Raw genomic sequence first — 27966 nt, 5'->3', positions numbered from 1 at the left:
GATGGGGCCAGGCCTGATGACGCATTCAGAACGGGGCAAACGTAGGATGCTGCCTCCGAAGATGCACAGCAACGCCACACATGCACCAAAGTGCAGGAAAAACAGGACATGCTCATGCTGACACTCTAGCAAGCTACAAACCAACCAAACAAACTTAAAATTACACTGCTACATATAAATATCTGTGCATAGATTCCACCGCTGCGGGCATCTTCACTGAAAAGGTGATAATTCTGTAAAATAGATCTTATATCCATATGCTGAGGCGTGTTTGTTGGAGCCTGACTAACAAACAAGGCTGGAGGGGGGGGTTAGTTGACCCATGTGACATATAAGAAACAAAGAAGAAACAAAAGACTAAAGGGGAGGTTCTAACGAGCTTTTTGTCATGTTAACACTAGTTTAATGTGCAGAAATATATTCATACTGTTATAGTTAAGTCCAGTTTCTTGTTACAAGCTCCCTTTGAAATGCCAATGAAAATAATCACACACACACATGCACGCACACACACACACACATATCTTTTGTCAGGACCGTCCATTCATTCATTCATTTCTAAGGTAAAAACCAAAATCTGAAAATGACAACCTTAACCCCTAACCAGCCCTAACCAAGCAAAATACAAGTATTATGACATTTTTAGTTTTTTCTTTGCAGTCACCAAATTTGTATTATTTTTTTTTAATAACTGAGGTTTATCCTTGTGGGGACTGGAAAAATGGCCCCCATGATGTCAAAATGACAGGTATTTTAGCACGTTGTGGGGGCACCTTAAGGTATACCCGGACCACACACACATTATTTTATGCCCTGAATCAGCATCACTGACCCGCTCCCTGATTTAAGTGACACAGAAGTTTTTGGTGTCTGGATGCTGACGCTCTCGTATCATATGGCACTAACCACAGAGGTCATGACTTCTGCAATCAGTAACTCCCCCTGGCCCCCCTCCCTCAGCTCCCAAGAAAGCTTCAGTTTAGAAAGAGCTGAAAAAGAGGTAAAACTTGTTTCTCCTTTGCAGCACCATGCTTACAGAAGCCTAGTCACCTCTTGGCAAACAGACTGGCTTTATTTTTAGGCAGAGGGAAGATGCCCCATGCCCCATGAATTACTGTGAAGGAACACTTACGGAAATCAGCCCCCATTTAACTCAAGTGTAATTAATACTGGAAGCAAACAAAGTATAAAAAGACTAACAACCATGTGTTATCCTTGTTTTTTTTTTATATAGCGCCTAACAAGCTAACGGTAAGCATAAATAGATCATTGTGAGGATGTGAATTTACGGTGTTCATTTGTAGATCAGGCTTTATTGAATACTTCCTTTGAGAAACAGGGCAGTGAGGCAGCCTCGCTGATGCCTCACATGGCGAGCTTAACGACGGGGGCTGAATTCCAGTCACGCTCCCTATATGGAGTTCGCATACTCGGCCCTCTATCTCATGGGTTTCTAAAGTCATGCAACCAGGCTAACTGGCTTCTCTGAAATTTTGTCCTGCATATGTACCAGAGAGTCACTTGGATGTACTGAACTATTTTATACAACCAATACACTGGAGGTTGACATGCAAACAAATGTTGTATGGAGTCGCCAACAGGGTAACACAGGACACCCCCACACGCCACGTAATTCTCCTTCTGACAAGCAAGTCCCACAGCCGCCAAATCGTGCTCTGCTGCACAATCAGGGAGGGACACGTCATTTTCTTCTCTCTCAAGACAAAGGGGGGTAGAAATAAACACTGGAATATTTACAGTACGAACATGCAGAGGGACCGAGGAGGACCATTAGGAAAGTGGATTATCCCATAAGGCTAAAACTATTTCAAAATGTGACATTTCCATCAAAGTTCCTGTATCTGTGCAAGCATCCAAGACAAAAATAAAATTTTTTACTAGTATTTCATTTGTTGACATGTCAAGATTTCAGGCATGTAAAAACCTATTAATATTCTTTCCCTGTTCCACCACAAATGATTAAGCTCCAGAACTGCGTGGTAATTGGCATAAGGAGTTGAATCAGGTGTGTTAAATGAGGGGAAACCCAAAAGTGTGCAGGGATCTGGCCCACAAGGACTGGAGTTTGACACCCCTGCTCTAAGTAGCTTCGGGAATTTTAAAATGGATAGAAAGATAAATCTCAATGGCCCAAAATACACGAGTAGCCAGTGTAATGACAGGCAGAGAATTTAATCTGCTTGGTCAGTCGAAGCAGCAAGGTGGATGTGCATGTTTGGCAGGTTAAGTGTGCGCCATCAGCCCAGGTACCTGGGAAGGTATTCGTCATGTACCTGAGCAAAGCTACGCTAAAGCAGCTCACTGTGCGGCAGTTACGGCTTCAGGGTGACTGACTGATGGCGATGTGCTGATAGGACTCATCATTCACATCAGAAAACTTGAGTTTCCTGAACTTTCCTGCACTGAACTTCATATCGCAATGCAAAACACAACACTGGGAAATATCTCTACTGATCCGAGAAGTGAAATAAGTAAGAAATTACTTACCATGTCATGGCCAGAAACTGCAGTATGCAAAAGAAGATGGCAAGCACCTTCTTATCCCACTGCGAAGCATGACAGGGAACACTGGTCAATCTGTTAACTTATTTTGCGGCACTTTAAAATGTTCATGACATGAGGATTATAAAACTCACCAAAAGGGCTGCACAGAGGGTCAAAGCTAAGCAGAGCTAGGAGAGGACAGAAACATACAGTACTCTGTAAATTTGTCATATATATTTACAGGAGCAAGCTGAACTGTAATAGTTAAAAGATTCACATCCAGACAGCTTAACAACATAGGAATTCATTTTTTTTAACATTTGCCAAAAGCAAGTATCCAAGGATAATGCCTCGTGATGCTAAATTATTTAACACTCCCTGTCAAAGTAATGGAGCATTAAACTAGTGTGTTGTAACCACAAGCCAGTCTAAACAGTGGATTCAATGTGATGGAATTGCATCAAGTGTAAATTAGAAGTGTCTAAGTAGTGTAAACACAGAGAGCCCAAACAGAACCCAGGACAGGCTATGCGGGACGCCTCCTCATTGACAAGGTCAGAACAAGTCATAAAATCTGGTGTATCATGTTGTGAAAAATAAGGCAGGTACTTGATCTTTGTAGGTGGGACCCATTAAGATAATGCATGAGCTTATAGTCTGTACATGCAACACAACCTTAAACAGATCTTATTTAACATGGATGAGCACTAGTGAATGTAATTTTCCTACACACAAAAACGTGTTACCACCTGTCATGCAAATTCACCCACTTATCAACGAAACTGATCCGAAACAAAATCCCAAGGCCAAGATGAAAAAGATGTGTAATTACGCTTGATCTACATATTTGTGTTTTAACAGGCAGGAATGTTTAGCACCTCAAAAAGATACAGGGGATCCATTCCGACATGATCACAACGGTTAGCATTAGCATCAACAAAGCAGGCCACCCGAATGTCATAGTCACGAGCTACAGGCATAAGTATCCGTACAGCACAGCAAGTGGACAGCAGCCAAAGCATTTATCAGTGAGACACAGCTGCCCAGTACTCATATGGACAAGTAGGTAAAACATTTCAGTTCCATAATCAAGAACATTCGCTTTTAGAAAAGTCTCCATTTCCTTTCATGGCGACTGGGTAAGATAAGATTACATTTAACTCTTCAACTGCCTCCACTGTGTTGCAGTGGTATTTGCCCAATAAAGCAAACCCCAATGTCTTTTAATTTGGTTATGTCCTTCATTGAAATGTAAATTAAAAGAGGCTGTTCCTTCAGGTGAATGATTGGAGCCTCTATGTTAAATACCTGGAATACCCATACATGCCAGAACCATTTTTCCCACAAGTTCCTGGTCATCCACCAAACGGAAAAGCCCCATCCTTTCAGGCTGCATGACATCACATTGTGATTATTTGAAATATTTGCGCTTAATATTGCTCTATCTATTTATGATCTATAAAACAATAAAAGAGATCAAATTTACCCGAAATAAACTATACCCAGACAGAACCTATCTACCGATAAAGTGTGCCAAATAAGCTAGTGTTGCCGGTGCAGGTTGTGTCAACAAACACTAATCATTGCCAACAAATGCAATGTGAGTACAGGGCTTAAGATAACAGGCGCAAAAATGTACCCAGATGCCAATTTTTCGCTAGTATACGGATGTTTACTTAAACCCACAACTTGATAAGCAGATTAGTAGTATGTTTCAAATATTAATGAGAGGAATACTGACACCCAAAGGTTAGTAGTTGTACCATGTCTTGCAGTACGATCCAGTCTGGCCCCCCCAGGCAGCAGACAGCTCCCATAAACATAGCAGAAGGTAAACGAGGTAAAAGCATTTTACCAGCATAACTATGGTGGCAATCAACCTGGTGGGTTCAAACATGCGCTTCAGCTGTTTCAGGGGTCCCATCAGGAAACACGTGCTGCGGAAAGGGAAGCAGAGAGAGACAGCGGGTCCATCAGCTCCAAACCGCGCAAATACATCGGCAAAACCTCCTCAGCGATTACAAACAGTAGCCTTGGTAGCAGAATCATGTTCCGCACCGCCGACTAATCCAAATCTTAGGGAGAGAGCATGCTGCCGGAATTTAACAGGTGTGTTTAACACTGACTCTGACAGTCACATCTGGAAGCACATAAAAATGTCAGGATAATTACACAAGACGCTGTCTGCTGCCTTATGACGCAGGTGGCCTTGGCAGAACCATGCAAGTGACAGGAGCCGACTCCAGAAAGACACGGCGAGAGAATCGCACGGCGGCTCTCCTATGATCCAGCCAAAACGTGCACATGTACATCTGTAAGCACCGGTGCCACTGCTCCCAGTTACACACAAAGAACAAATTATCTATATGAAATGACTGATTATTTACCTCAGAAATAATGAGCTGAACACAGTACAGCAGGAAGAAATATGAAACACTATGAAAAGCACACAAAACATGTTTATGACGATAACAGCGATGATTAATTCTTGACAGAAGTAACTGGCCTTAAAAAAAAAAGAATACTTCACAAAACTCAAAAATGCTCTCATGAATACCAACAGAAACACGAAATGAGACCAGTGTCCCTTTAAGACAGACACCCTCTCATTAGTAAGCAGGTGTGAAGACTGCGATGCTTACTCATTCAGCTGCGTGTCAATTCCAAATGCCAGTTATGGCTGCCAAAGCCACTGCAACTTTGTTAGATACTGCTGAAGTGTCCTTACCCTTTCACTGGAGACTGCCTTCCTATTTGCATGTCCATACTAGGCTCAGATCATTCACATAATCTGTATCAATGCCAAAAATGAGGTGCTAATTTACCTACGAGTGTATTTATGCAGTCACTATAAAATTAAACATTTATCAGTGGAACAGGCTAGGATAGGCTCAATGAAACCCTGCACTGAAAAGTCAGTGGAGACATTTCAGAATGCCCATATTCAAAATCACATTTATTAGTATAGTAATCACCCAGTAACCATTCTACCTCAGATGTACAATAAAGAGAATGACACTTCATCACAGGTTATGTATAATCTATTGTTTAGAGATATAAAATGAGGAAAATCGGTCATAAAACTTACTGACTAACAGGCAAAATTCAAAGCCCAAATCACGGCCTATTGAATAAAAAGATAATATGCACCTCACACTCACACTATGTAATATGTACATTCTGACTTGCTTTAAAGTGAAAGTAAAAACTGACTAAATAATACACCAGGAGCCCCCAAAACTGACATGTACAACAGGACACTATGTAAGGACACATTTCATTCAGAGCTCTGTTCACACAGGCCTGTGATTAGGAGAACCTAAGCTCTACCTCAACACCACCACCTGTCTTGTCCTGCCTTCTACCTTCACAGAAACGGCACGGGGCAACCTGCTAGCCTGGCGGGCAATGTGAGGTCACGCTCCTCTCCCCCGACTCCAGCTAAACATTCTTTCCACATTCCGCTACGCCTGACCAGACAGGAAACGAGGTGGGGGGGAAAAAACGACCATTCCAGAGCAGCTATGAATGTGCACCTTGGGGTTTACCCTGTCACCTCGATATGACAGTGACGGTTCAGTGACAACGTCAGTGGAACGTTGCAAAAAAAAAAGTTTAGAACGCTGTGCGTCATCTTACTGAAAAAGAACAGCAGGAATGAGCAACTGGGGACCTGGTACATGAGCAGCTGCGTGGGCTGTGAATTGGACCTCAGCGTGAAACAGTGTTTGTTTACATATTGGTCTGATTAGAGGTTCTGTGGTACAAACAAGGGTGTTAGTATGTGATGTAAAAATAAGCTGCAGAGATCACTGCGGGCAGTCCAGTGACCTTCATTCTCTCACAGCTTTGGAAGTCAAAGGAATGAATACCTGTTGGAGGTGGTGGAATGCTAATGAGCTCCTAAAATCATTAACAGGTAGGACAAATATGTTCACAATATGGCCAATTTATGATTAACAAATCGAAATAAACTCCAAAACAGTAGACTGTCAATAGAGAATTAATGATGTCGTAAAGAAATATCCCAAGATACTTGGTTCATTGATGGCAGAGTCAACCTAACATTCCACCGGACAATGCAAAGACCAACCTTCTTAACAATTCTTAAGTTCTGTACCAAAAATAATCATACATGTTTAGGAACAAATGGACACTGCGTTTGCAGCAAGAACCCTGCCTTTGATGGATGAAGGCTACAATGAAAAGGAAATGAGGACAAAAAACTTGCACAGCGTTTAGCTGCTGCCCTTGACAGTTTAGGGTCTCGAGGCCTTGCTGGTGCACAGAGCCTTGGTGAGCCTGCAAGCCGACCGTAGATGATGGTCGGCGGCTTGGAGAGACAGAAAGAGGCAGAGCAAACTGTGCGCCAACAGGTCAGTGGTTCAATAAACACCTGGATGTGCTATTTTCTGTAAAAGTCCCACACAAATGGTTACAATTCGGTGAATTTCCAGCTCAACCCAGCCAAATGTGACACAGACTAGGAAGAGCTTAACAGGAGCAAAACTTCTAGAATTTTGTGAAGTTTCTGAAGCTAATCAGAAACAAATCCCAATAACCAACTGTAGCGTGACATCGACGACGAGATCCAAGTTCCGAAACGGTTTCCCTGAAGTTATACACACTTACATATTAACGGTTTAAATGTTAACTGGACAACAGACCGAGTGATCCTTTTCTGGTAGAGACCAGTTACCGTCCATGCAAGACCACCCATCAGGAAGTAGTTATCAACATATCACAGCCTCATCTCCACTTATCAGTTTTACCATTAAACACTATTTCCCACTGGGCAACTGAACTGCTCCACCTGTGTTTCTCCTTCAGATTGTTTTGCAGTGGAAACTGAAGACAACATATTAATGTTCTCTTACCTTGCCAATGCTGCAAAGTTCCCTAAAGTGTAGAAGATGGCAAAGAGCTTAACATTCACGAAGAGAAGTGCTGTTCCCTGTTCGAAACAGAAGAGGACACAGTAAGACATTATCAAGCCTGTTAACCACCTCAGGGCATATAGAATAAGTAAACTAAACCATTTGTTGCTCTTATAACAAGCACAACTGTTATTGTATTATACTACTGAGTAACTGAATACATGAGATTTAACATTACAGATTTATGTATCAGTGCTATAGCACAAACAAGCATCGCCATCTAGTGGACATCTTAAAATCAGTAATACACATGTGATTAAGAGCATTTCCTACTTTATATAGGCGGTATGGCTGTTAAGTCATGTTTTTGGAAAAATATATATATTTTTTATACAGTCACTGTTCTCTAACTGCAAAGTTTAAACTTCTCCTTTAAATACTGCAGAAGGGGCACAAAACACAAGATGATTAGTATACAGTGACCCCCACCGCCCCCCCCCCCCCGCGCGCGGAAGATGCGTTCCTGACCCATCAGCGATAGGTGAAAAACACCTATATAAATAAACCATATAAACATTCTTTTAAAGTCTAAGGCTTAAAATACCCCTCCCACACGCTTTAAACACATGTAAACTTATTAAAGCAACACATATAATATGTGGATGTTGGGCTAATTATATGAGTAACATATTATTATTATTATTATTAACACATTTGTATGTGATTCCATTTTAATGATGGCTTTATTTCGAGGAGTTGCAACCCTCTTTCCTGTTTGACTAAAGGGATGCGGTGGGTCATATTCTTTTCATCCTTCTTGATGTATCATACCGTCGATTCATTTAAGCCATAATGGCGAGCGACGTCCGCGTATCGCTTTCCTTCCCAAAGCATATCCAGGAGTTTTACCTTCTCCTGAATGGTCAAGGTGTTCCTCTGGCGCTTAGGCTCACTACTACCAGAAGGCTTAGAAGATGCAGGACGCTTGGGAGCCATCGTAGGGCTTAGAACAAAACGAAAACAATCGAACCGCAAGCAAGGTACGCGATACGCAGAGAACTGTGACGCGTCGGGGAAAAATCCGCGATATAGCGGAGGCGTGACAGCTGAACCGCGATATAGCGGGGGATCACTGTATTTCAGTAATAGGACCAATTATAAAGACTTGTAAAATGCATGTTTCTTTGAATACTTATATTAACCCAACAATAACAGATTCAAACCCCAAAAAAGCCATCAAACCAAACTGATGCACAAAGTTTTGCAGTTTCACATCAGTGAAAATAACCTCAGTTGGCAACTTCACAAGGTATGAAAAACTTGCTCTATCAAAAAAAGAAAAGAGGACAGAACGCCTGCCGATGAATAAAACCCCAGCACACCCACAAAACTGTGTGTTAAAAACATTTAAACTATTCTTTATGTTGACACTGAAAAGTGAACCATGTCAAGCCACAAAGACTCATCAACGGGTGCATGACCATGCTGTGTACTTTTTAATATGAAAGGAGGAAAGCCAGCTTACGAGGATTGAACACAGGATCCCGCTGGCAAAACAGATGACGAACCACTTCACCCGTGTGCTGTAGCTGAGCGTAGAGGCATCCAGGACCTTGGGGAACAACATCAGCAATAAATCACAAGGTACACAACTTCCTGATGCCCACGACACGAGTATGGCAGTTTCTCCTGCCCTAGGCATGTGCATATCAGCATAGTACGAAGTGAATCTGAATGCGGTGATCTGGATGAAATGTTCTTCATGAATCCAAAAGTAGCATCAACTTCCATCACTACCTGTCATAGTCTGAAGTTATGCCTTATTACATACACAATTACATAACAATATTTCTGTATGTGTAATACGTACATCTGGTTCCATAATTTTAGCTCAGCGGCTCAATTTTTTTTTTGAGGAATATTTCTGATTAAGCATTTTAAATGTATGATAACTGGTGTTTGAAATGTCTGAGAAAAAAACATGTTTCTGAGGTCACAAGATACATGAAAAGGACTGTAGTTATAAGCAAAAAGGCAAATGAATAAAGAGGTTTATAAAAAAAAAAAATCACACTAAAATGCAACATTACCAGGTTCAGAAATAAATGAGTCTACCTCATTCCATGCAAAATACTATTATATCTATAAATTCTTTTCCATCCTAGTCATAACTACATAATCCCTGCCATCAAATACCTTACCTTCTTTGATCGATCGCTTCCTATGAAGGCATGAAAAAAATCAGCAATGAGAAAAAAGTCAAGTTAACGCACAGAGGAAATGGTCATCCCCAGCCTTGGTGGCACCACCCACCATAATTGTGGACCATTTTTTTTTCTAAAGCAGGATAAAGATTGCTTTTAGGAAATGGCTCAATTTCGTGTCAATCCAGGAAATGTGGGCAGAGTGAAAGTAAACTCTATGACAACCTCTACTATCTTAAATTTCTTTAACTACAGGAACGGTTGTTCTGTTGTTGAGCATCTATAAAAAATGGCACATCTGGGAAACAGTTTAAGCTTACAGCATGGATTGAGTCTGGAAGATAAGGTTCACTGAAGGTCACATGCACGGCAGTGACGCCTGCAAAGTCTGGTAGGCTGGTTATTCGTACCAAACCCATATACTTGTGAATGCTTCAACGCTTAAGCCCAAGAAAAATTACATGGACTGATGTAATAACTAATCCTCCATCGATTTGCAAAAACTTTCTTAAGCAAATACCGACACTGTAGCCAATTATCGTTATGCAATAACATGCAGGATAACTACAACGATTTATAATAATGCAGCTACAAAAAAACAATATAAAACGCAGCATCATAGTAGTTTTAAAAAATTATATCGAATAAAAACACATTTAGAATCAGAATATTATGAGGCCACGGTACATACAATCATCGCACACCCGTATTTTGCAAATTAATGGCAAATTTTTACCTGAGCAGTTAGGCCTAATTCTTCGTTCTCTTCTTGGCCACTTAACACACGACGAAGTTTATCCATCGTTCTTTTTTTCGTATAAAACTTAAAACTGCTAGTGCTCCTTCACAACTTTTTCAAGCGAAAGAACTTACGTTAGCTTCCTGTTTAGGTGTGTCAATCTCAAATACAGTCAGCTTTCGCGAGCCACGGGGTCCGCTCAGGCTGACGTCATCATGTAGTGCCAACTGTTGATGTTGGGAATTGTAGTCCTTCGGTTGTTACGCTTGCGAAAGTTCAGCATCCCTTTCAGTAAAATTTAAAATGAAAGGAAGTCGTTTTATACGGCAGAATTCGTTATAATAATCTGGGCCTATAACTAATATACAGCTATAAGATACAGTGTAAAAATCACCGTTTCTTCTTTGACAACACTTAAAACACGAAGGAATCGAAAATCAAAAGCTTGACTAATGAACACGGTGTTCTGGTTGTAAAAATATTGTGACCGGTAGATGACGCTCGATTTTCATTTTTTTATGTTTTTGTATCAGCCCCTTACAGGTATAGTAACTATTTTTCTTTCCCAGTCCTGGTGATGGGAAGAGCAGATAATATTCAGTATCCAGATAAGATATTAAAATCGTACAATTTTAGCTGGTAAGCTCCCACTACACCATTACAAAAAGTGATTAAAAATGTAACAGGGAAAATCTATCTTTAGAAGAAATGATTTATGCAACATATTGGGCAAGCAGTGAAAATATCAAACAAACTACAGTGTTTTGGAGTTAGTTGTCTTTAGTGTAATGCTGGCTTATGACATCACCATAAATTATACCCGTAAGTATGTTTTTAAACGTGTTCACCTATGAAATACTTCTTTAGTTCAATAACAATTTCAAAACATTTTCTTTGGAAAGGAATATTTTCCTAAGTGGTTATATGACAGTGTGATTATCCCCTGGATAACAGAAATTCTGGAATCCTTCAGCAGGGCTGTTATGAGCCAAGGTCAGGCAGCCTTGCTGAGCTTATCAAGGGCATGACCTGGCGCCAGAAGAGATAGGGCACTCTCTTGGAAACTGCTAAGACTCGGGTCATGATGTTCCTGTTGGAGGTCAAGGGCCGTCTACCAGCCTCTCTCTCTTCATGTCTGCCTAGACTTAAATCTAATCACAAATTGCTCATGGTCAGCAACTGTTGTATACTTGTGTCTGTACTGTAAAGCTTATACATATAATGAGGAAAAACATAGTAAGGCACAGTAATGTACAGGATATATATGAAGACATTTAACAGTTACCATTTCTATTTCAAATTATATATATTCTATAAACATGGCTGTAGTGTACAAAGTAGTGAAAGTTTCAAATTAGCATTGTATTCGAATGGATGTGTTCAGAATACCGCGAAGACACATAGGAATTAATTATTATTGATCATTATTAGTTACTCGTAATGGAAGAATTAATGCACACTTAGAAATATTGGGCGAGGTTATTATACCGTGAGCATTCGTGAGCAGCAGGTACGATTTAAAAGACAGTAGTGGGCCCGTACGCGAACCATAGCCGATCTGTGATGTGACGTATGAATAATTATTTTTCATACCTGCTGTTCCTAGCGAGCATCTGCCTTCTACAGTAGAGAAGGTCGATAGCTGCCACTGTATTGTCTAGGATGGTTTCACCAACGCATAAAAGTTTACATAAAATTAGACCAAATCTGAGGACGTGCATTTATTGATTGTGGCATATTAATAATGGCAGAGAGGTAGAGATGAAAACTCTAATTCGTTTTCGACTTTGAACCGCCTCCCCCAACGTTGTCTTCTGACAATTAATATCTGAGTAGAGTAAACGGCGATTTTGCGCGGAAGAGTCGCAGAACACAGCGATGCGGATATTGCCTTTTCTTCTCATTTTCTTTGCATTTTTGAAATATGTTTTCTGCTACTCAGCTTCAAACTTCGCGTGTCCGGGGATCTGTCATTGCTCCACTGAAGCGATCAAATGCAACAATACCATAGAACAGTCCCTTCCAGCCCAAAAAGATGCGCAAGTGAGACTGTAAGTGACAATCTTTCTTACTCTTGGCCACGGGCATTGGACCGTACGTAGGATTCACGTTTACAAACATGTCTGTTAATACATTTTGAAACCATCTCGACTAAATGTTAAACGAAAACTAGAATTAAGTTTCAGACAAGCAGTTACGCACGTGGCGATGTACGTACGATCCTAATGAGATCCGATAGCGTCCAGTAACCGTGTTCTGCTTATGCCAGTATACTTGCTCTTAACCAGTATTCGTAAATAATCATATATATTGTATTTATTTCTGCTATTTCAGCACAGAGAGTCAAGAAGAGCAATAGTTGCACATTAGTTATATTCATCTTATGTACAATCCCAAAGTTTCTAATGAAATGATGAAGTAACTGACAATTAGATTAAATTTGATTTTAAGTATGAAATCTTGTAACTTGTAATTGTTTAATAAGAAGAAATATATAACAATGTACTGGCTTAAGGATATTGACATTTTAAGAGTTTTCCTCTTAAATGATTCAGGTCAAGCAGCTAAGTGGTGAAATGTGAATCATTAACATCAGTCGTTTATGTATTTTACCTAACACGAAGTACCATAATCATCCGCTTTCAATCCAGAGAAAGATGTAGTGTATTAAATTTTGTATTGCTAAGCAGACAGTCTGTTTTCTGGTGATGTGACTATTTCTTGCCAATATGAAAGCCAGAGGACTAATCTAACTGAATTACGTCACTGCACTTTATCGCTAAACCTGCAGGACGTTAATTATACAATTATCAGAGTTATAGTTGAGCCACATAACAAATTGTTATGCCTTCGCCAAGTACAGGGTAACACTGGCAGCACGAATTCAATACCCTGGGTATGTATGTGCAGAAGAATCCAAATAAAGGGTCAATTTTTAAGCAATAGTTTAAGCAAAAGTTTCGCTGTGCTCTGTGCATGTTTTAAAGGTATATTGCATAAAATCAATAGGATTTAAGAGAGGCTTATTAAAATTATGCAGCAGAGAATTATGTTTAGATCAGAATCAGATGATTTGGCGTAAGACATTAAAAGTTTGACCTTCGATCTTCAAAAGAATAATGGTGACTTCTGGCAGAGGGTGGATGTTCCTTTGGAAATGGTTAATGACTGGAGAAGCAGTTAGCCAATCCGCAGCAGGGCCGGCAGAGTGCGTGGAGACAGATTTACACAGTTTAGTGTAGTGTACCATAACAACAAAGGGTAATAAGAAACAAGCAGATTGTGTCCATTTAGTTTCTCTAATGCAGACAGATCCAGCCTGTGACTCAGATTTTATACTGACTGCTAAGTGGTGATCTAGCCCGGTTTGGGTCTTCATTGAGATATTAATAGTAACACCACTGTATAGCATACACATATTATTTACGAGGTATATTTGCTAATAACAGTGGACGTCATCACTTGTTCCCTGGACTTAAGTAAACAGAAACCATAAGTAACATGCAATAGAGGTAGCTGCTATAGAACTGTAAGCTATTGGTGGCCTTAAACTGCAAAGTTAAAGCTTTATTCGTTTTAGATGATCAAATACTCTTTACTTATACAATATTAACAGAAGGCATGTTATTCAGGGGGAATTTTATAAACTGTAGAGTGAAAAATGCCACTGCATGCAAATCATTCACTGACATCATGTTTAACCATTCAGTGAATGTAACATCAGAACAGCATTGTTAAATATGGTCTATGGCTATAAAGTTATATGGCTATAAAGGGATGTTTTTGGTATGGCTAGGTAAGACTCAATCCATCTATACATTTTCTGCACCCGCTTGTCATATTCTGGGTTGCGGGGGGTCCGGAACCTATCCTGGAGTCCACGGGCATAAGGCAGGGAACAACTCAGGGTTACCTATAGATAATTTCTTAAGTCCGATTTACACTGGAGGGAACACTGGAGTACTCGGAGGAAACCACACGACAACATGTAATCTCCACTCATGGAGCCAGGGCAGACAGGCATGAGGCAACAGTGCAAAACACTGCGTTACTGTGCCACACTTGGTAAGTCTCAGCAATGGAAGAACAACATCTAAATCTGAGCCGTGTGGAACCCCCACTGACAGACGATGAAGAATGGTCTCACCAAAACCTAGATGGCCAGAAGAAGAGACCCAAAGTCAAAGCAGTGTCTGAAACAGGTCTCACCAGACCGTACCCGATGAAAAGGAGGCAACCATTGTGGAGAGGGCCACACTGGTTACTTAGACAACGGCCTGGCTAGTGGAGGCTCAGAGTTGGAAGAAGGGCTGGGTACAGGGCTGATTTAATGGACGTCATTGTGAAAAAGAAAATTATTCAATTATGTGTCGACAGTACCCTCCGGAGTTTTGAAAATGAAAAGCAGCAGTGACTGCAGAAAGTATTTCTGAATTACTCAGTGGTCAACTGTTATTTTCTGGGGAGGGATCTTCTGGGGGAAGATGGTGGCACGGGAGGTAGTGCTCTCGTTCGGCAACTGGAGGGTTGCCGGTTCGAGCCCTGGTTCCTCCTGACCCCATCAAAGTGTCCTTGAGCAAGACTCTGAACCCCAAATTGCTCCCGGTGAGCAGGTTGGCACCTTGCATGGCAGCCTCTGCCACCAGTGTGTGGATGGGTGAATGTGAGGCATGAAATGTAAAGTGCTTTGAGTACTCGTAGGCGTAGAAAAGCGCTATATAAATGCAGTCCATTTATAACAGTATTTTGAAGTGTTTAGGGAAGCATCAAGAATTGAAAACTAAGGATATGAAGAGGGGGGGCGGCATGGTGGTGCAGTGGTTAGCACTGTCGCCTCACACCTCTGGGACCCGGGTCCGCCTGGGTCACATGTGTGTGGAGTTTGCATGTTCTCCCCATGTCGTCGTGGGGTTTCCTCCGGGTACTCCGGTTTCCCCCCACAGTCCAAAAACATGCTGAGCCTAATTGGAGTTGCTAAATTGCCCGTGGGTGTGCATGTGTGAGTGAATGATGTGTGAGTGTGCCCTGCGATGGGCTGGGCTGGCTGATGTTCCCTGCCTCGTGCCCATTGCTTCCGGGATAGGCTCCGGACCCCCCGCGACCCAGTAGGATAAGCGGTTTGGATGGATGGATGGATGGATGGATGGATGGATATGAAGGGAAGAAATCAGATGTTATGATTAAGATAGGCTGGAAAGAGCCATAGCTCTCATACCTATTATTGGTTTAATGGTTATTCCCAGCCTTACGCCTCTTCTTTCCAGGATAGGCTCCAGGATAGGTAATGTAAGAAAGTCTTAGCGATGTGCCGTCATTCATGTTTTTCACTGAAGAAATCCACGAAATCTCTTTAGATATAAATAATGCATCTATATGTATGGGGACATGCTGGCTAAAGTGATGTGCAAAGATAAACGATTGTTACCAAGGCTTCTTAGAGTGTGGGATGATTAAAAGAGACAAGTAGAGTTGCTTTCTTTTCAAGGTTGACTGTGTTCAGGGCCCTTCTGTGTGAGAACCTCATGCAACGACTGGTCATCTCTGTGCAGAAGGGGGAGCTGGGGAGGTCTGTGGAGAAATGGTACCTGAAAAACTGAATGAAAATCGATGGGGATCTCATATTACCATTTAAATATCATTAATGGTGTTGTTTTGTTTAATAGCAACAAATCAAGATACTAAAATGTCATCTAGGCTTGTTTTTTCATACAGGGCTAGAATTTGTTGACAGTTAGCTAGATTTCATCTTCCTCTCATGACAGGGTAAGATGAAGATGAAAGTCATTTCTGTTCAGGAACACCATTGACAGGAACACACTGATCATTTCTGTCGTGTCCCTGATATGTTTCTGTTCCACTAAAAGGTCCGTGTGACCATTTTGCCTACAGGGAGGCCTTCATTAGTGGTAAATGTTAAAATTAGGACCGTATTCTTAGTTGACATTTGATACATTGTCAGATTAAAATAACAGTCAAGAGCTTATTGGGCAAGGAACACACGAGGTATGACACAGTTTCTATTTGATGACAAAAAGCACACAATAATTGAAATGCGAAAAGTAAATGTCAAATGGAAAATAACCCTTTCACATAATTGCATTTCATATAAAAACAAACAGAATAGAACATATTCTAGCTGTAGTCTGTAAGTCTACGGTGACCCTGAAGTGCCAAACACAACCAATTAAGAAAATGAAAAAAATGCAAAAAAAACAAGCTTCGGCTGTGATGCCTAATGATGAGTTCAAACTGACCTTATGATACCTTAACGTGATAGATAACGCAGCTTGATTGTGACAAATTCTGATAATCAATGTGACTCCAAATGCATGTATGTTTGTAATTAGGCTTCTCCAGATGAGACAGATGACCTGAATGAATGTGCTTCCACAGGAAGTATCTTACCTGCTCTGCCGATGCTTTCACAGGACTCTCACTCACCTGCCTCTGAGCAGCCTCCCTAGTTACACCTTTGATGGGCTAAGCAGAGTCCTTGGAATGTGAGTCCCTCCCTATCACTATTCATTTTATACTTTTCTTTTAAGGTCTTGAGGAAATTCAAGATTTAAGTAAATATCTATCTACGCAAAAGTGATGTACAAATGCAGATTCAACTAAATGCATTAGTTATAGCAACAAAGGGTGGATTTGTGGATTATATGCACTAGGGTCCTCAAATAGGTCTTAGAGGGAATGTTGGCCTTAATGGACTAGTATCCCAGCCATGTTGTGCTCTGCCCTTTTCCTTGTAGTTCCTTAGAGCGGTTCCTAGCTCCTCATGACCCTGCTCCGGATTAGCCAATAGCGGAGCCAGAAATCATCGCGTGGGTGTTCTGGCAGAAAGTCAGATGGACCAGACCCATAACAATTCACTAGGTGACAAAATCACATTTCAGACTCAACTTCATATTTTTTATCAGTTTTTAAATGACCTGTAGCATTATGAAGACCAAATGAAAAAGGATAATAATGAATAAAAATGAAAAAAAAATCTATTTACCTCTCACCACTACATTTCCTCTGATTGCTCTAACCATGCACACACATACCCGTCAGACCCAATAATTTTATCGTACTGTATTGCTCGCTGTGAATGCTGAATGGGTGGGCCTGAGTCACATCTGGGTGGGCCAAAGACCACCCCGGCCTGCCCCGGCCATCGCGGTAGAGATAAGCTATGGAAAATGGCTGGAAATGCTGCCATTTTTATATATTAAGATTTTTTTTTTTTGGATTTTCATAAAATATCCTAGGAATATTGGGCTGCTATGCCGTTTAATTTCTAATTCAAACTACACCTTTGGTATCATTTTTTGCATTCCACGATCATTTTACTGTAACACTGTCTATAGATTAAAATCAATACATTCATGTTAGTGAAATATCAACATTACACTGACAGATTCTGGAGAGGGACTGTTGGTAAAACTGGGCTGTCCTAAGCAGAGAAGCCCGCACTAGTCCATCTGCCCATGGGTGTTCTGCCATCTGGTCCCTGAGGTCCTGGGACAACACATTGCATGAAATGCAGGATAGATTTAAGTGCTTGGAAAGCTAGAAACAGGAACCATCCATCCATTTTCAATTCCTACTTGTTAGTTTTATGGGGACACGGAGCACAAAGGCACAGTGCACGGAATAACCAAGGATAAAGACCCAATCCATTACAGAGCACATGCCCACACATTATTGGACAATTTGGCAACTCCAGTTCACCTTAGCATGTTTTTGATTGTGGGAGGGAAATCAGAACACCCAGAAGAATTCCCATGATGACACAAGAAGGACATGCAAACTCAACACCATCAAGCTGTGGCAGAGACTCAAACTCAGGTCCCAGAGATATGAGGCAACAGCGCTAATCACTGCACCACCATGCCACCCCAGAAACAGGAACCAGGACCCAGGAAATTGTGTCAAAACACGATAACCACACAACGGAAAAACAGGATGCTAATTGCCTGGCACATCAGCTGCAAAGCTTTGGCTAGTGATGACCATGAACCCAGGTACATGATGATACTAAACAGGACTAAGAAACTTGACAAGATGCCAGCCATCCAGAATCACAGCTGGTGACGATGCTGGCAGCCCTGACCGAAACCCAGAGGCAGAAGCGGAACCAAGCCCCGTGTGCTGAAACAGTTCTGAGCCCTACACTGAAAGAGCAATGACTGGAAGCAAGCAATCGACTGCACAGCCAACACAGGCTCAGAGCAAGATCCCGGACCAGGGACCAGGAGAGGTGTGAGAGATCCCCCCTCCACACAGCTCTCACAGTCCAAACAAAAAACGTAAGATCCAGCCGGAGAACAGAATCTTTCAGTTCTGAGACTAAATTAAAGCCGCCAGACCTACCAAGGGGCTACGGCAAAGAGTGGCTGACCATGATGCATGAAGTTATACAATGTGACATAAACAAGTTTTATCTGACAATTCAAATTACACACCCACGTATTTATGCCTGTAGACAACACAGATGCAAACATTAAATGACCTTCATTAGCAAAATAAGAGTTTTAATCATTATAAGCAGTACAAATTATTATAAACAAGGCCACTATGCAACAAAATGTTTATTACACATAGAGATATGTAGGCCCCAGCATGAATCGCCACCTTACCATGGTGCCGATGTTTGTGTGCCCCTTGTGATCCAAGAGACACTGGGGAAGTTTTTCCCAGTAGAGTCTTCCCAGGTCTAGGTGAGAAACCAGACTAAAGGCAATCAAAATACTCCTCATGGAGCCCAACAGCAAGGAACCAGAAACCTCACTCAGAAAAGGGACACTGGGGCCCCGCCCTGGAGCCAGGCCTGAGGGGGAGCTCGTAGGTGAGCACCTGGAAGATGGGCCTGGCCAGGCACAGCCTGCATGAGCTATGTGACATTCTCTTGTGGGCCCACCACCTGCAGGGGGAGCCGTGAGGGTCTGGTGCATTGTGAACTGGGTAGCATTTGAAGGCAAAGACCTTGCCTGACAGATCCTCAGTTACCGAAACTGGCCTTATAGACATGGAATGTAGCTTTTCTGATAGGAAAGGAGCCTGAGCTAGTGTGGGAGATAGAGAGATACCATGTAGATACAGTTCAGCTCACCTCAGCACACAGCACGGGTTCTGGAACCAACCTCCTGCAGAGTGGCAGAGTGGCAGTCGGGGAACGAGCTTCAACTACTGTCTGTGCTTATGCACCAAACACCAGTTTAGAGTATACAGGCTTCTTGGAGACCTTTGATGGCCCCCCTCTGGAGGACTTTAATGCTCATGTGGGTAACGACAGCAAAATCTGGAAGGTTGTGATTAGGAGGAACAGCGTGCTTCATGTGAACCAGAGTAGTGCTCTGATGTTGGACTTCTGTGCTAACCACAGTTTGTCCATAAGGAACTCCACGTTTGAGCATAAGAGCTTTCATACGAGCACCATAGGGCGTAGATCAATGATCGATTTTATAATAACATCATCAGATCTGCGACCGTATGTCTTGGACACTTGGGTGAAAAGAGGACCTGAGGACTTGCCCATTACTAGAGCACTGAATTAGTCAAAAATGAGTGAAACAACTCTTCAGTGGTAAGAACCCAGGGGTGGATGGGATTTGCCCTGTGTTCCTGAAGGCTCATGCAGCTGTCTTTGCTGTAACCCTCTTCAACATTACGAGGAGGTTGGGAGCAGTGCCTCTGGATTAGCAGACTGGGGTGGTGATCCCAATCTTTAGGAAAGTGGACCGGACCGTGTGTTCCAACTTCAAAGCGATCACACTCCACAGCTTCCCTGGGAAGATCTACGCCGACGTACTGCAGAGGAGGGGGGTCTGTCTGTTAATCGCATCTCAGATCCAAGAGGAATTATGTGGATTCCATCCTGACCGCGGAAACACTGGACCAGCTCTTCACCCTTACAAGAACACTGGGAGGTTGATAGGAGTTTACCCAACCAATTTATTTTGTGGATTTGGAAAAAGCCAATGACCGTGTCCCTCAGGAGATGCTGTGGGGGGTGCTTCAGGAGCAAGGGGTGCCGGGCCTGCTGCTACGGGCATTAGGTCCCTGTATAACTGAGGCGAGAATTTGGTTTGCAATGATGGCAGTATGACAGAATTATTCTCGGTGGGTGCTCGACTCCGCCAGGGCTGCCCTCTGTCATCAATTCTTTTCATAATCTTATTGAACTTCGAGGCACAGTGAAGAGCCGGAGCGGGTCCGATTCAGTGACCTTAGGATTGCATGTTTTTTGTGGCCCGTTGGCTTCATGGAGCTGGGACCTCCAGCACACACTGGAGCAGTTTGCAGCCGAGTTTGAAGGGGCTGGAATGAGGATCAGCACGTCCAAATCTGAGGCCATGGTCCTGAATTCTAAAAGGGTAGATTGCTCCCTCCAGGTTGCGGAGGAGTTACTGCCTCAAGCAGAGTTCAAGTATCTCAGAGTCTTGTTCACGAGTGAGGGAGGAATGGGACAGGAGATTGACAAGCTGATCGATGTGGACATTGTACCTAGTCTGTTGCAATGAAGAATGAGCTGAGCTGAAAGGCCACAAGCTCTGGGTAGTGGCCAAAAGAATTAAATTGTGGATACAAATGGCAGAAATGAGGGTGTCTGGGCTCAGCCTTTGAGATAGGGTGAGGAGCCTGGACAAATGAGAAGGACTTAATGTAGAGTCATTGCTCCTCTGCATCGAATGGAGCCAGCTATGGTGGTTTGGACATCTGTCTAGGAGGAGACCCCAGAGCAGACCCAGGACACGCTGGAGAGGTTATATCTCTCAGCTAGCCTGGGAGGGCTTTGGTCCTCCCCTGGAGGAGCTGGAGGAGGTGCCTGGGGAGAGGGAGGTCTGGGCATCTCTACTCAGACTGCTGCCCCTGCAACCCGGACCCAGATAAGAGGTGGAAAATGGATGGATGGAGATATGTATGGATTTTTCTTATTTTGCCGGTAATTATAAAACAATGCTTTTGTTCCATTTATCCATATGATTTCACAACAAAGAACATAAGATTTCATCAAGCCCCTTTTATGGTTTCATTTTTGACTGGACATTGATGAGACATTGTTAGGTACAGTATATCTGTTTCTCTGACAGATTATACAAATGATGTAATTCTGTTGTAACAGTATACAAAATTCACAATTCAGTACAAACCTTGGGTTGATGGTTCTGCACAATGTCATCACAGCAGGGAAAACAGAATTTGTCTCGAAATTATTTATCATTAAAACTGCAAACACAAACACAGTTAGGACCAGTGTAAACCAAAGGCAACAAGTGTGTCAACAAGTTTGAAGAACAAAACCCGAGAGAAGCATCTTTGCATATTGTAAAAATAAATAAAAACTTAAAATAAGACTACATCATAACAATAATAATCTAAATCTCATTTAAAATTCCTGTTTTCTATTATCAGTTATGATTGCATGGCAACAAACAATAGCTGTATTTATTTTTCTTGACTGGTCTGAATATCCTGCCAAAGAGCCTTAAATGTCATGTGGCTGTTTCTGCCTTTCTCTGGTCATACACACACTCAGATGACGTCATCTCCAATGACATAGCATGTTAGATGTGTTTCAGGCAAAATACCAGTATAAGAGAATCAACAGATAGTTCTGATCTTATCAGCTACTCTCTCTCCAGTGCTTGGGTACTTAACTGGGAAACCAAAATGTTCCCAAACTGCTGATTATGAGTTACTGTAACCAGCATTAGCCATAACCAAATGAAAGCCATAATTAGCATAATGTTATTCATGTTGAACATCTACTATTCTACAAATTAGCATTGTATGAGGAATATATAAAATAATATATAATATAAACAAATTTGTGCATTATGTGGCAACCATAAAGCAATATGTAAATAAATATGTTCTATTCTATTTGAGCAATAGTGTATGATAAACAGTTCATTCATTGTCCCATTCTGTCTAAAGAGTAATCTAGATCTGCTTCAAGGCAGGCCAGGGTTGTAATTTGTAGGTGTGAGTTTGGCCTCCTTATTGTCAACTGCCTTCTTGTCTCCTGTGACCCCAGTGAAATCACCCAGAGTGACTCCCTGAGGACCATAGAGCCCATGGCGTTCCACAATCTTTTTAACCTCTCAGAAATGTGAGTGTCATTCGGGCACAAATGCTGTTTGCTGAAATGCTCTGTCCTCTGGGCCTTCAGAAGGTAAAACTGCATATTTGTTTCTTAACCCTGGTTATCAGGAGATGGAGTAGTGGAAGGGTAAGGGAAGATTAACAAAGACGCCAAGTATTTAGAAGAGCCAGTCCAGATTCCACATGCTTCAGAAACAGAGATAATACGGTTATATGTGCCATTAATGTTTAACATCAGCTAATTTATATGAGAAAGTCGGCTGTAATCCTTCTTTCCTTTCCGTATGTTACGAACATGACAGAATATCGAAAGAGCCCCTTGCTGTTTAGACTTAAAAACAAACTCCTTCAGAGGACCTAAGTCTTATATACAGAGGTGGATAGTTCAGGTCCAGTAAAAATAGTAAGTAGAAAGTAAAAGTCCAGACCAAGATTTTGTTCCAACCAACAAGTTGAGTATAAACAGTCACACTCACAGAGTCCTCAGCTGCCTGGTTGAAACAAAAAACTTGCTCTGGATTTTTACTTACTTTCTAGAACGGAGCTATCCATCTCTGCCTATATTTAGTTCATTTGATTTATTTTTTTTCTCTCAGATTGATTCAGAACACGAAGAGCTTGAAACGCATCAGCCAAAGTGCGTTCAACAACCTCCCCAAGTTACGATATCTGTGAGTCTCAACATCTTGCAATTCATGTTTACGTATCTGTGTCCAACATGGTAAATCAAAAGTTTAAGTGCAAGTTCTTAAACAGATTAACTGTCTTGTTTGCTACATCTAAAGAGTCGTGTCGAGGACTGTTTGCACACAGATGTGCAGTATGTGGTACCACTTTACAATAAGGCTTCCCTTTGCCTGTTATAACTTGTTTAAAAGTGTCTATTGATAATTTACAAAGTGTTACAACCTAATGAATTACCAGATTATAAACCATTCATAAACCCTTTATATGGGTAGCCTTATTGTAAAGTGGCACCCAGAATGTTAATATATACTGACTGTATTATATGCATTATAGAGTTTTTAATGTCAATATCAGTCAATTAATTTAATAAAAGGACTTTCTGTCAGCAAAACTGTTTTAATCATATGTTATAGTTGCTGCCATTTACTCTTATAGATTTAGCTTGTTTGCTCTGGTTTTTTGAATCAGAAACTAATGCTCAGTGAGATAAGTCTCTTATTTTGTAGTAATCGGTTTGATTTTCAACAGAAGCATTTCCAACACTGGAATATCTCTGTTCCCCGACATGTCATCCATCTCTTCTCTCGAATCCAGTTTCATCCTGTAAGTCGGTCTGTTTGCGGAGCTGTTCCCCTTCAGTGCATCACCCTGAATTTGACAGCTGCTGTAATATTGTGCGCCGCTCTGAGGTATCCTCCCAGAGGAAAATAACCCCCCCCCACTTCTGAACTAAACTTAAAATATTAATCCAAGGTGACACAGAGGTTTTTAATCTTTTGTGTGCTACTAGATAAGTTTCTATTGAGAAAAAAACTGCCAGATTTTTAACATGATGCAAAATATGTTATATCTCCTTAGCGAAATCTGTGACAACCTCCATCTCGAGTCCATACCACCAAATGCTTTTCTTGGATTAGCAGCTGAACACACCACTATGTAAGTTAGCCAATCTTATCGGCGAGTCCTTGGTAAAGCCCTTTTAAATAAGTGTTTCATTCAAGGTTGTAACTTTTCACTTTTATTTCAGGAACCTATACAGAAATGGCTTCACAGAGATAATGGACTACGCCTTCAATGGAACCAGGATCAATAGGCTGTATTTACATGTTTCTTTTTATAATACACATGATAATACTTTAAAGGCACATGCGGCTAGAAGAGACTTTCCTTCAGGATTTCTGGTGGTAACGTAGTTTGTTATTCACAGGGTCCTGAGAAACAACAAGAATCTGAGAATAATTCACAAAAATGCCTTCAAAGGAGCAGTCGGCCTGGGTGTATTGTAAGTACGGTCAGCAGGTCAGCAGGATTGAATTTAACCCGAAGTTTAAACTAGATTAGAGGTTGTGCAGTAAAATGCGCCAGTGAAAATATCGAGTTATATAAATGAGAGGAACTTATATATTAAACCCTGGCTTGATTTGCGGTTTCACGGGGGCTTTTAAGTTGTTGTGGGATATGCAGGCGGGTTTAAGTCAGTCTTTGGTCTGCAGACGTGCAGCACGTGCTGCGATGCAACAGGACTCCCTGCTTCATCAAAGCACCAACGGCAGTTCTTTCGCGTCATTTTGCAGAGATGTATCTATGACAGCGTTGGAGAGGCTCCCATCGCACGGCCTGGAGGCCCTTCAGGTGCTGATGGCCCGGGGAGCCTTTGCCCTGAAGAGCCTCCCCCCATTGGGGGCTCTGCAGAGTCTACAGGAGGCATATCTCACCTACCCCAGCCACTGCTGCGCTCTGATTGGCTGGAATGTGCAAAAGTACGACAGGTTCCATACTCTGCGCAGTGCGGCTCACAACCAACTGGGATTTAGATGCATGTTGATTATGGTTCTCTCACAGGAAGTCTTCCTTCTTTGACATATGGGAAAATGGATCGGCTTATTGTGAAGATCGCATTTCTTCAAAGTAAGCAAAGTGTTTTTTTTCCCATGGATAACTGGCAAATGACATCATAACAGGTCCAGAACTTCTGTATATATATATATATATATTTCGTTAAGATGGAACAAGACCAAGAGTACCATGCAGGGCTGGACTGGCATACCAGGCATTTTCCGGTGGGCCGATGCAGGGGTGTGTGGGGGACCCCCAAACCACGCCCCCTCCCTCACCCTGGTCAGCCAAATTTATTGCTTGGTAAAAGTGATGAGAGACCCCATAGTCCAGGTCTGATATTTAATCCCAGTCCAGCCCTGGTACCATAGTGGCTTATTGGGGATCCCTGGGGTCTCACACCTTCTTGGCCTAATTCTCTTTGTGTGTACATGTGGTTTAGGGGTCTTATCCAGCCTAGAATGTTCCCCTTCCATGACTTACTGGCAATGTTCTGATCCCACCCACTGTCAATGATTGGCTGCCATAATTTGACTCCATGGGATTGATCAGAACTAATTATGAATTTACCAGTATGTGTTGCATCCTGCGTATCTTTAAATACTGTAAACCAATATGTGTATTTGTGTATTTATGTTAATTACGAATGTCTAAATCGCGTGATGTTTACCATGGAATGCATGTGATTTGTTAGTGTATAATCCGTATCTACTGCTGCTAGTATAAAAGCAATAGAGGCTGTTAATATTGAGACCAACTTTCATTTTAGAAGATCTGTTACCTCCTTTATTAAAATAATTCAAGCACTCACCACAATATATCATTTCGTGCTGTATATGTGGGTAGCATCTGACACCCAGTAGCATCACCGCATCGAGAATATTCCTGCAGGGTTGTGGAGTTTGTAATGCAACTATGTTGTGAAAGGTACTATATAAAACGATTGTTGTATTTGTGGGTTTAGGATTCCAACCACTGTGGCAGACGCTTCCATCACACTGCCACTGAAGGCCCCCATTGTGTCTGATGTCCTGTCCTCAGAGGAAGATTCTCAGGCCTTTGACGACATGGACTTCCAGTACCCCGACTTTGACTTCTGCCAGACCACGAAGGTCCTCCTGTGCACCCCAGAGGCAGATGCTTTCAACCCCTGTGAGGACATCGCTGGATTCAAGTTCCTACGGGTGGCCATCTGGTTCATCAATGTGCTGGCCATCACAGGCAACCTGACAGTGCTGCTGGTCCTCCTCACCAGCCGTAGCAAGCTGACCGTGCCGCGCTTCCTCATGTGCCACCTGGCCTTCGCTGACTTCTGCATCGGCGTCTACCTGCTGATGATCGCCGTCGTGGACGCTCGCACCCGTGGCAGCTACAGCCAGCATGCCATCGAGTGGCAGACAGGTCCTGGCTGTGCCGCCGCCGGCTTCCTGTCCATGTTCGGCGGCGAGCTGTCTGTGTATACGCTGATGGTGATCACACTGGAGCGCTGGCACACCATCTCCCATGCCATGCAGCTAGAGCAGCGGCTGGGTTTGGGCAGTGCGGTGCTCATCATGGCAGCTGGCTGGCTCCTTAGCCTAGCAGTGGCACTGTTGCCCCTACTGGGTGTCAGCAGCTACCAGAAGGTAAGCGTGTGTCTACCGATGGATATCGAGGCCCCACTGTCCCAGGGCTTTGTCATCATGCTCCTCCTTCTCAACGTGGTTGCCTTCCTGGTCATCTGTGCCTGCTACATCCACATCTACCAGGCGGTACGCAACCCTGAGTTCGCCAGTAGGAGGGCGGATGCCAAGATCGCCAAGCGCATGGCGGTACTCATCTTCACGGACTTCACCTGCATGGCTCCCATCTCTTTCTTCGCCATCTCCGCCGCCTTCAAGGTGCCCCTAATCACGGTTACGTACTCCAAGATCCTACTGGTGCTCTTTTACCCCATCAACTCCTGTGCCAATCCCTTCCTGTACGCCATCTTCACCAAAGCCTTCCGGAGGGACATTTTCTTGCTCATGAGCTCACTAGGATGCTGCGAGGGTAAGGCCAGCCTGTATCGCACCAAGGCGTATTGCTTGGACAACAGTGCCGGCAAGCAGAACAGCAGCACAGCTGCGCTGAAACAGAACTCACACAAGAGGTCCAATGCCAACGCACCCATTCCTGAACAATAAAAATCAAGAAAACACTACATCACTTTCAAACACTTGGGTTAAAATGACCTTTGGGAAAATGACATACTGATGTAGAATAGATCAAGTCTTTTCTCATGCCTCATTTGAAATTTACTTGAGAAACTTACTTTAGAATTATATCTAAATGTCAATTTTATTGTGCAGTGTTTCATTTGAAGGATCTTCATTATGGCATTTTACATTGTCCTGTATTGATCTACACACATTTTACATGACTATTCAGGTGTACAGATATTGTACTTCTTTGTAATATACTGTAACATTGTGTCTGGTTATTCTTTACTAAAATGTTATAAAGTCATTCAGAATTTCTAATTTTGTTTGTCATGCAAAAGATTTTTTTTCTTCTGTGACACGGCAAAGCACTTTTTCAAATACAAACAGGTATGAGGCTTTACTCCATCATTAGTCTATGCTGCATGTATTCACAGGCTACAGGAGTAATTGTGTAAAAGCCATGCATGTGGCCACTGTCTACTGAATAGGCTATTAAGTATAAAAAAGACTTGGAGTGTTATATGTGAGGATTTGTCTGAGGTCACCCATTCACTCAGGCTGGTAAGAGAAGGATGGGACCCAGACATGTGACTTGAAGTACCCAGAAAGAGTCTCAAGAAGACCTAATGTACTGTCTAGGTTGCATGTATTGGAAAACTGCGGTGGGGGTTGAAGTTGCTTCTCTGCTCTCTCATACTGAAACTGTTCACATATAAATTACTCTAGAATATTGATATGTCAGTTTGACTGCAGTGTTCTTTTCAGTTATTTAAATATACTTGTGTAAACATTATAAAGTGTTGCGTACAGTTGGAAAAAAATAAAGGGAATTTTAGAAAATT

General features: G+C 42.2%; 2 protein-coding genes across 3 annotated transcripts in view; one reads left to right on the top strand and one right to left on the bottom strand.

Moving 5' to 3' along the window:
* Positions 1 to 10521, bottom strand: part of sft2d1 (SFT2 domain containing 1) — a 14523-nt gene extending 4002 nt beyond the window's left edge. The window contains exons 1-6 of the mRNA XM_049007488.1: positions 10323 to 10521; positions 8908 to 8994; positions 7383 to 7459; positions 4361 to 4442; positions 2658 to 2693; positions 2509 to 2567 (exon numbers count right to left, since the gene is read on the bottom strand). Of these exons, the coding sequence (XP_048863445.1) occupies positions 2509 to 2567; positions 2658 to 2693; positions 4361 to 4442; positions 7383 to 7459; positions 8908 to 8994; positions 10323 to 10388 (407 nt within the window). The 5' untranslated portion in view covers positions 10389 to 10521. The remainder of the gene's footprint in view (positions 1 to 2508; positions 2568 to 2657; positions 2694 to 4360; positions 4443 to 7382; positions 7460 to 8907; positions 8995 to 10322) is intronic.
* On the top strand, positions 9794 to 27966 carry lhcgr (luteinizing hormone/choriogonadotropin receptor). Of its 2 annotated transcripts, none has more exons than XM_049007472.1 (11): positions 9794 to 9977; positions 16754 to 16825; positions 22351 to 22425; positions 23015 to 23089; positions 23634 to 23708; positions 23964 to 24041; positions 24133 to 24201; positions 24313 to 24387; positions 24680 to 24865; positions 24948 to 25013; positions 25906 to 27966. In XM_049007472.1, exons 1-11 carry the CDS (start codon positions 9949 to 9951, stop codon positions 27104 to 27106), a joined length of 2001 nt encoding a protein of 666 aa, XP_048863429.1. In that variant the 5' UTR covers positions 9794 to 9948; the 3' UTR covers positions 27107 to 27966. The 2 variants fall into 2 exon arrangements, with proteins under 2 accessions (XP_048863429.1, XP_048863428.1); XM_049007471.1 differs by lacking the exon at positions 9794 to 9977 and adding an exon at positions 12188 to 12376.

This window comes from Brienomyrus brachyistius, chromosome 3 (assembly GCF_023856365.1).
Source record: "Brienomyrus brachyistius isolate T26 chromosome 3, BBRACH_0.4, whole genome shotgun sequence".
Taxonomy (NCBI): Eukaryota; Metazoa; Chordata; class Actinopteri; order Osteoglossiformes; family Mormyridae; genus Brienomyrus; species Brienomyrus brachyistius.
The sequence above is the reverse complement of the archived record's forward strand: the minus strand, read 5'-3'. Positions and strand labels throughout refer to the sequence as shown.

What these genes read in the sequence shown, in the direction of transcription:
- lhcgr (XM_049007471.1), top strand. Translation starts at nt 12,204, where the DNA reads ATGCGGATATTGCCTTTTCTTCTCATTTTCTTTGCATTTTTGAAATAT. An exon ending in CTCCCCAAGTTACGATATCT is followed by an intron (nt 23,090 to 23,633) that starts GTGAGTCTCAAC and finishes GATTTTCAACAG; the next exon opens with AAGCATTTCCAACACTGGAA. An exon ending in GCAGTCGGCCTGGGTGTATT is followed by an intron (nt 24,388 to 24,679) that starts GTAAGTACGGTC and finishes GTCATTTTGCAG; the next exon opens with AGATGTATCTATGACAGCGT.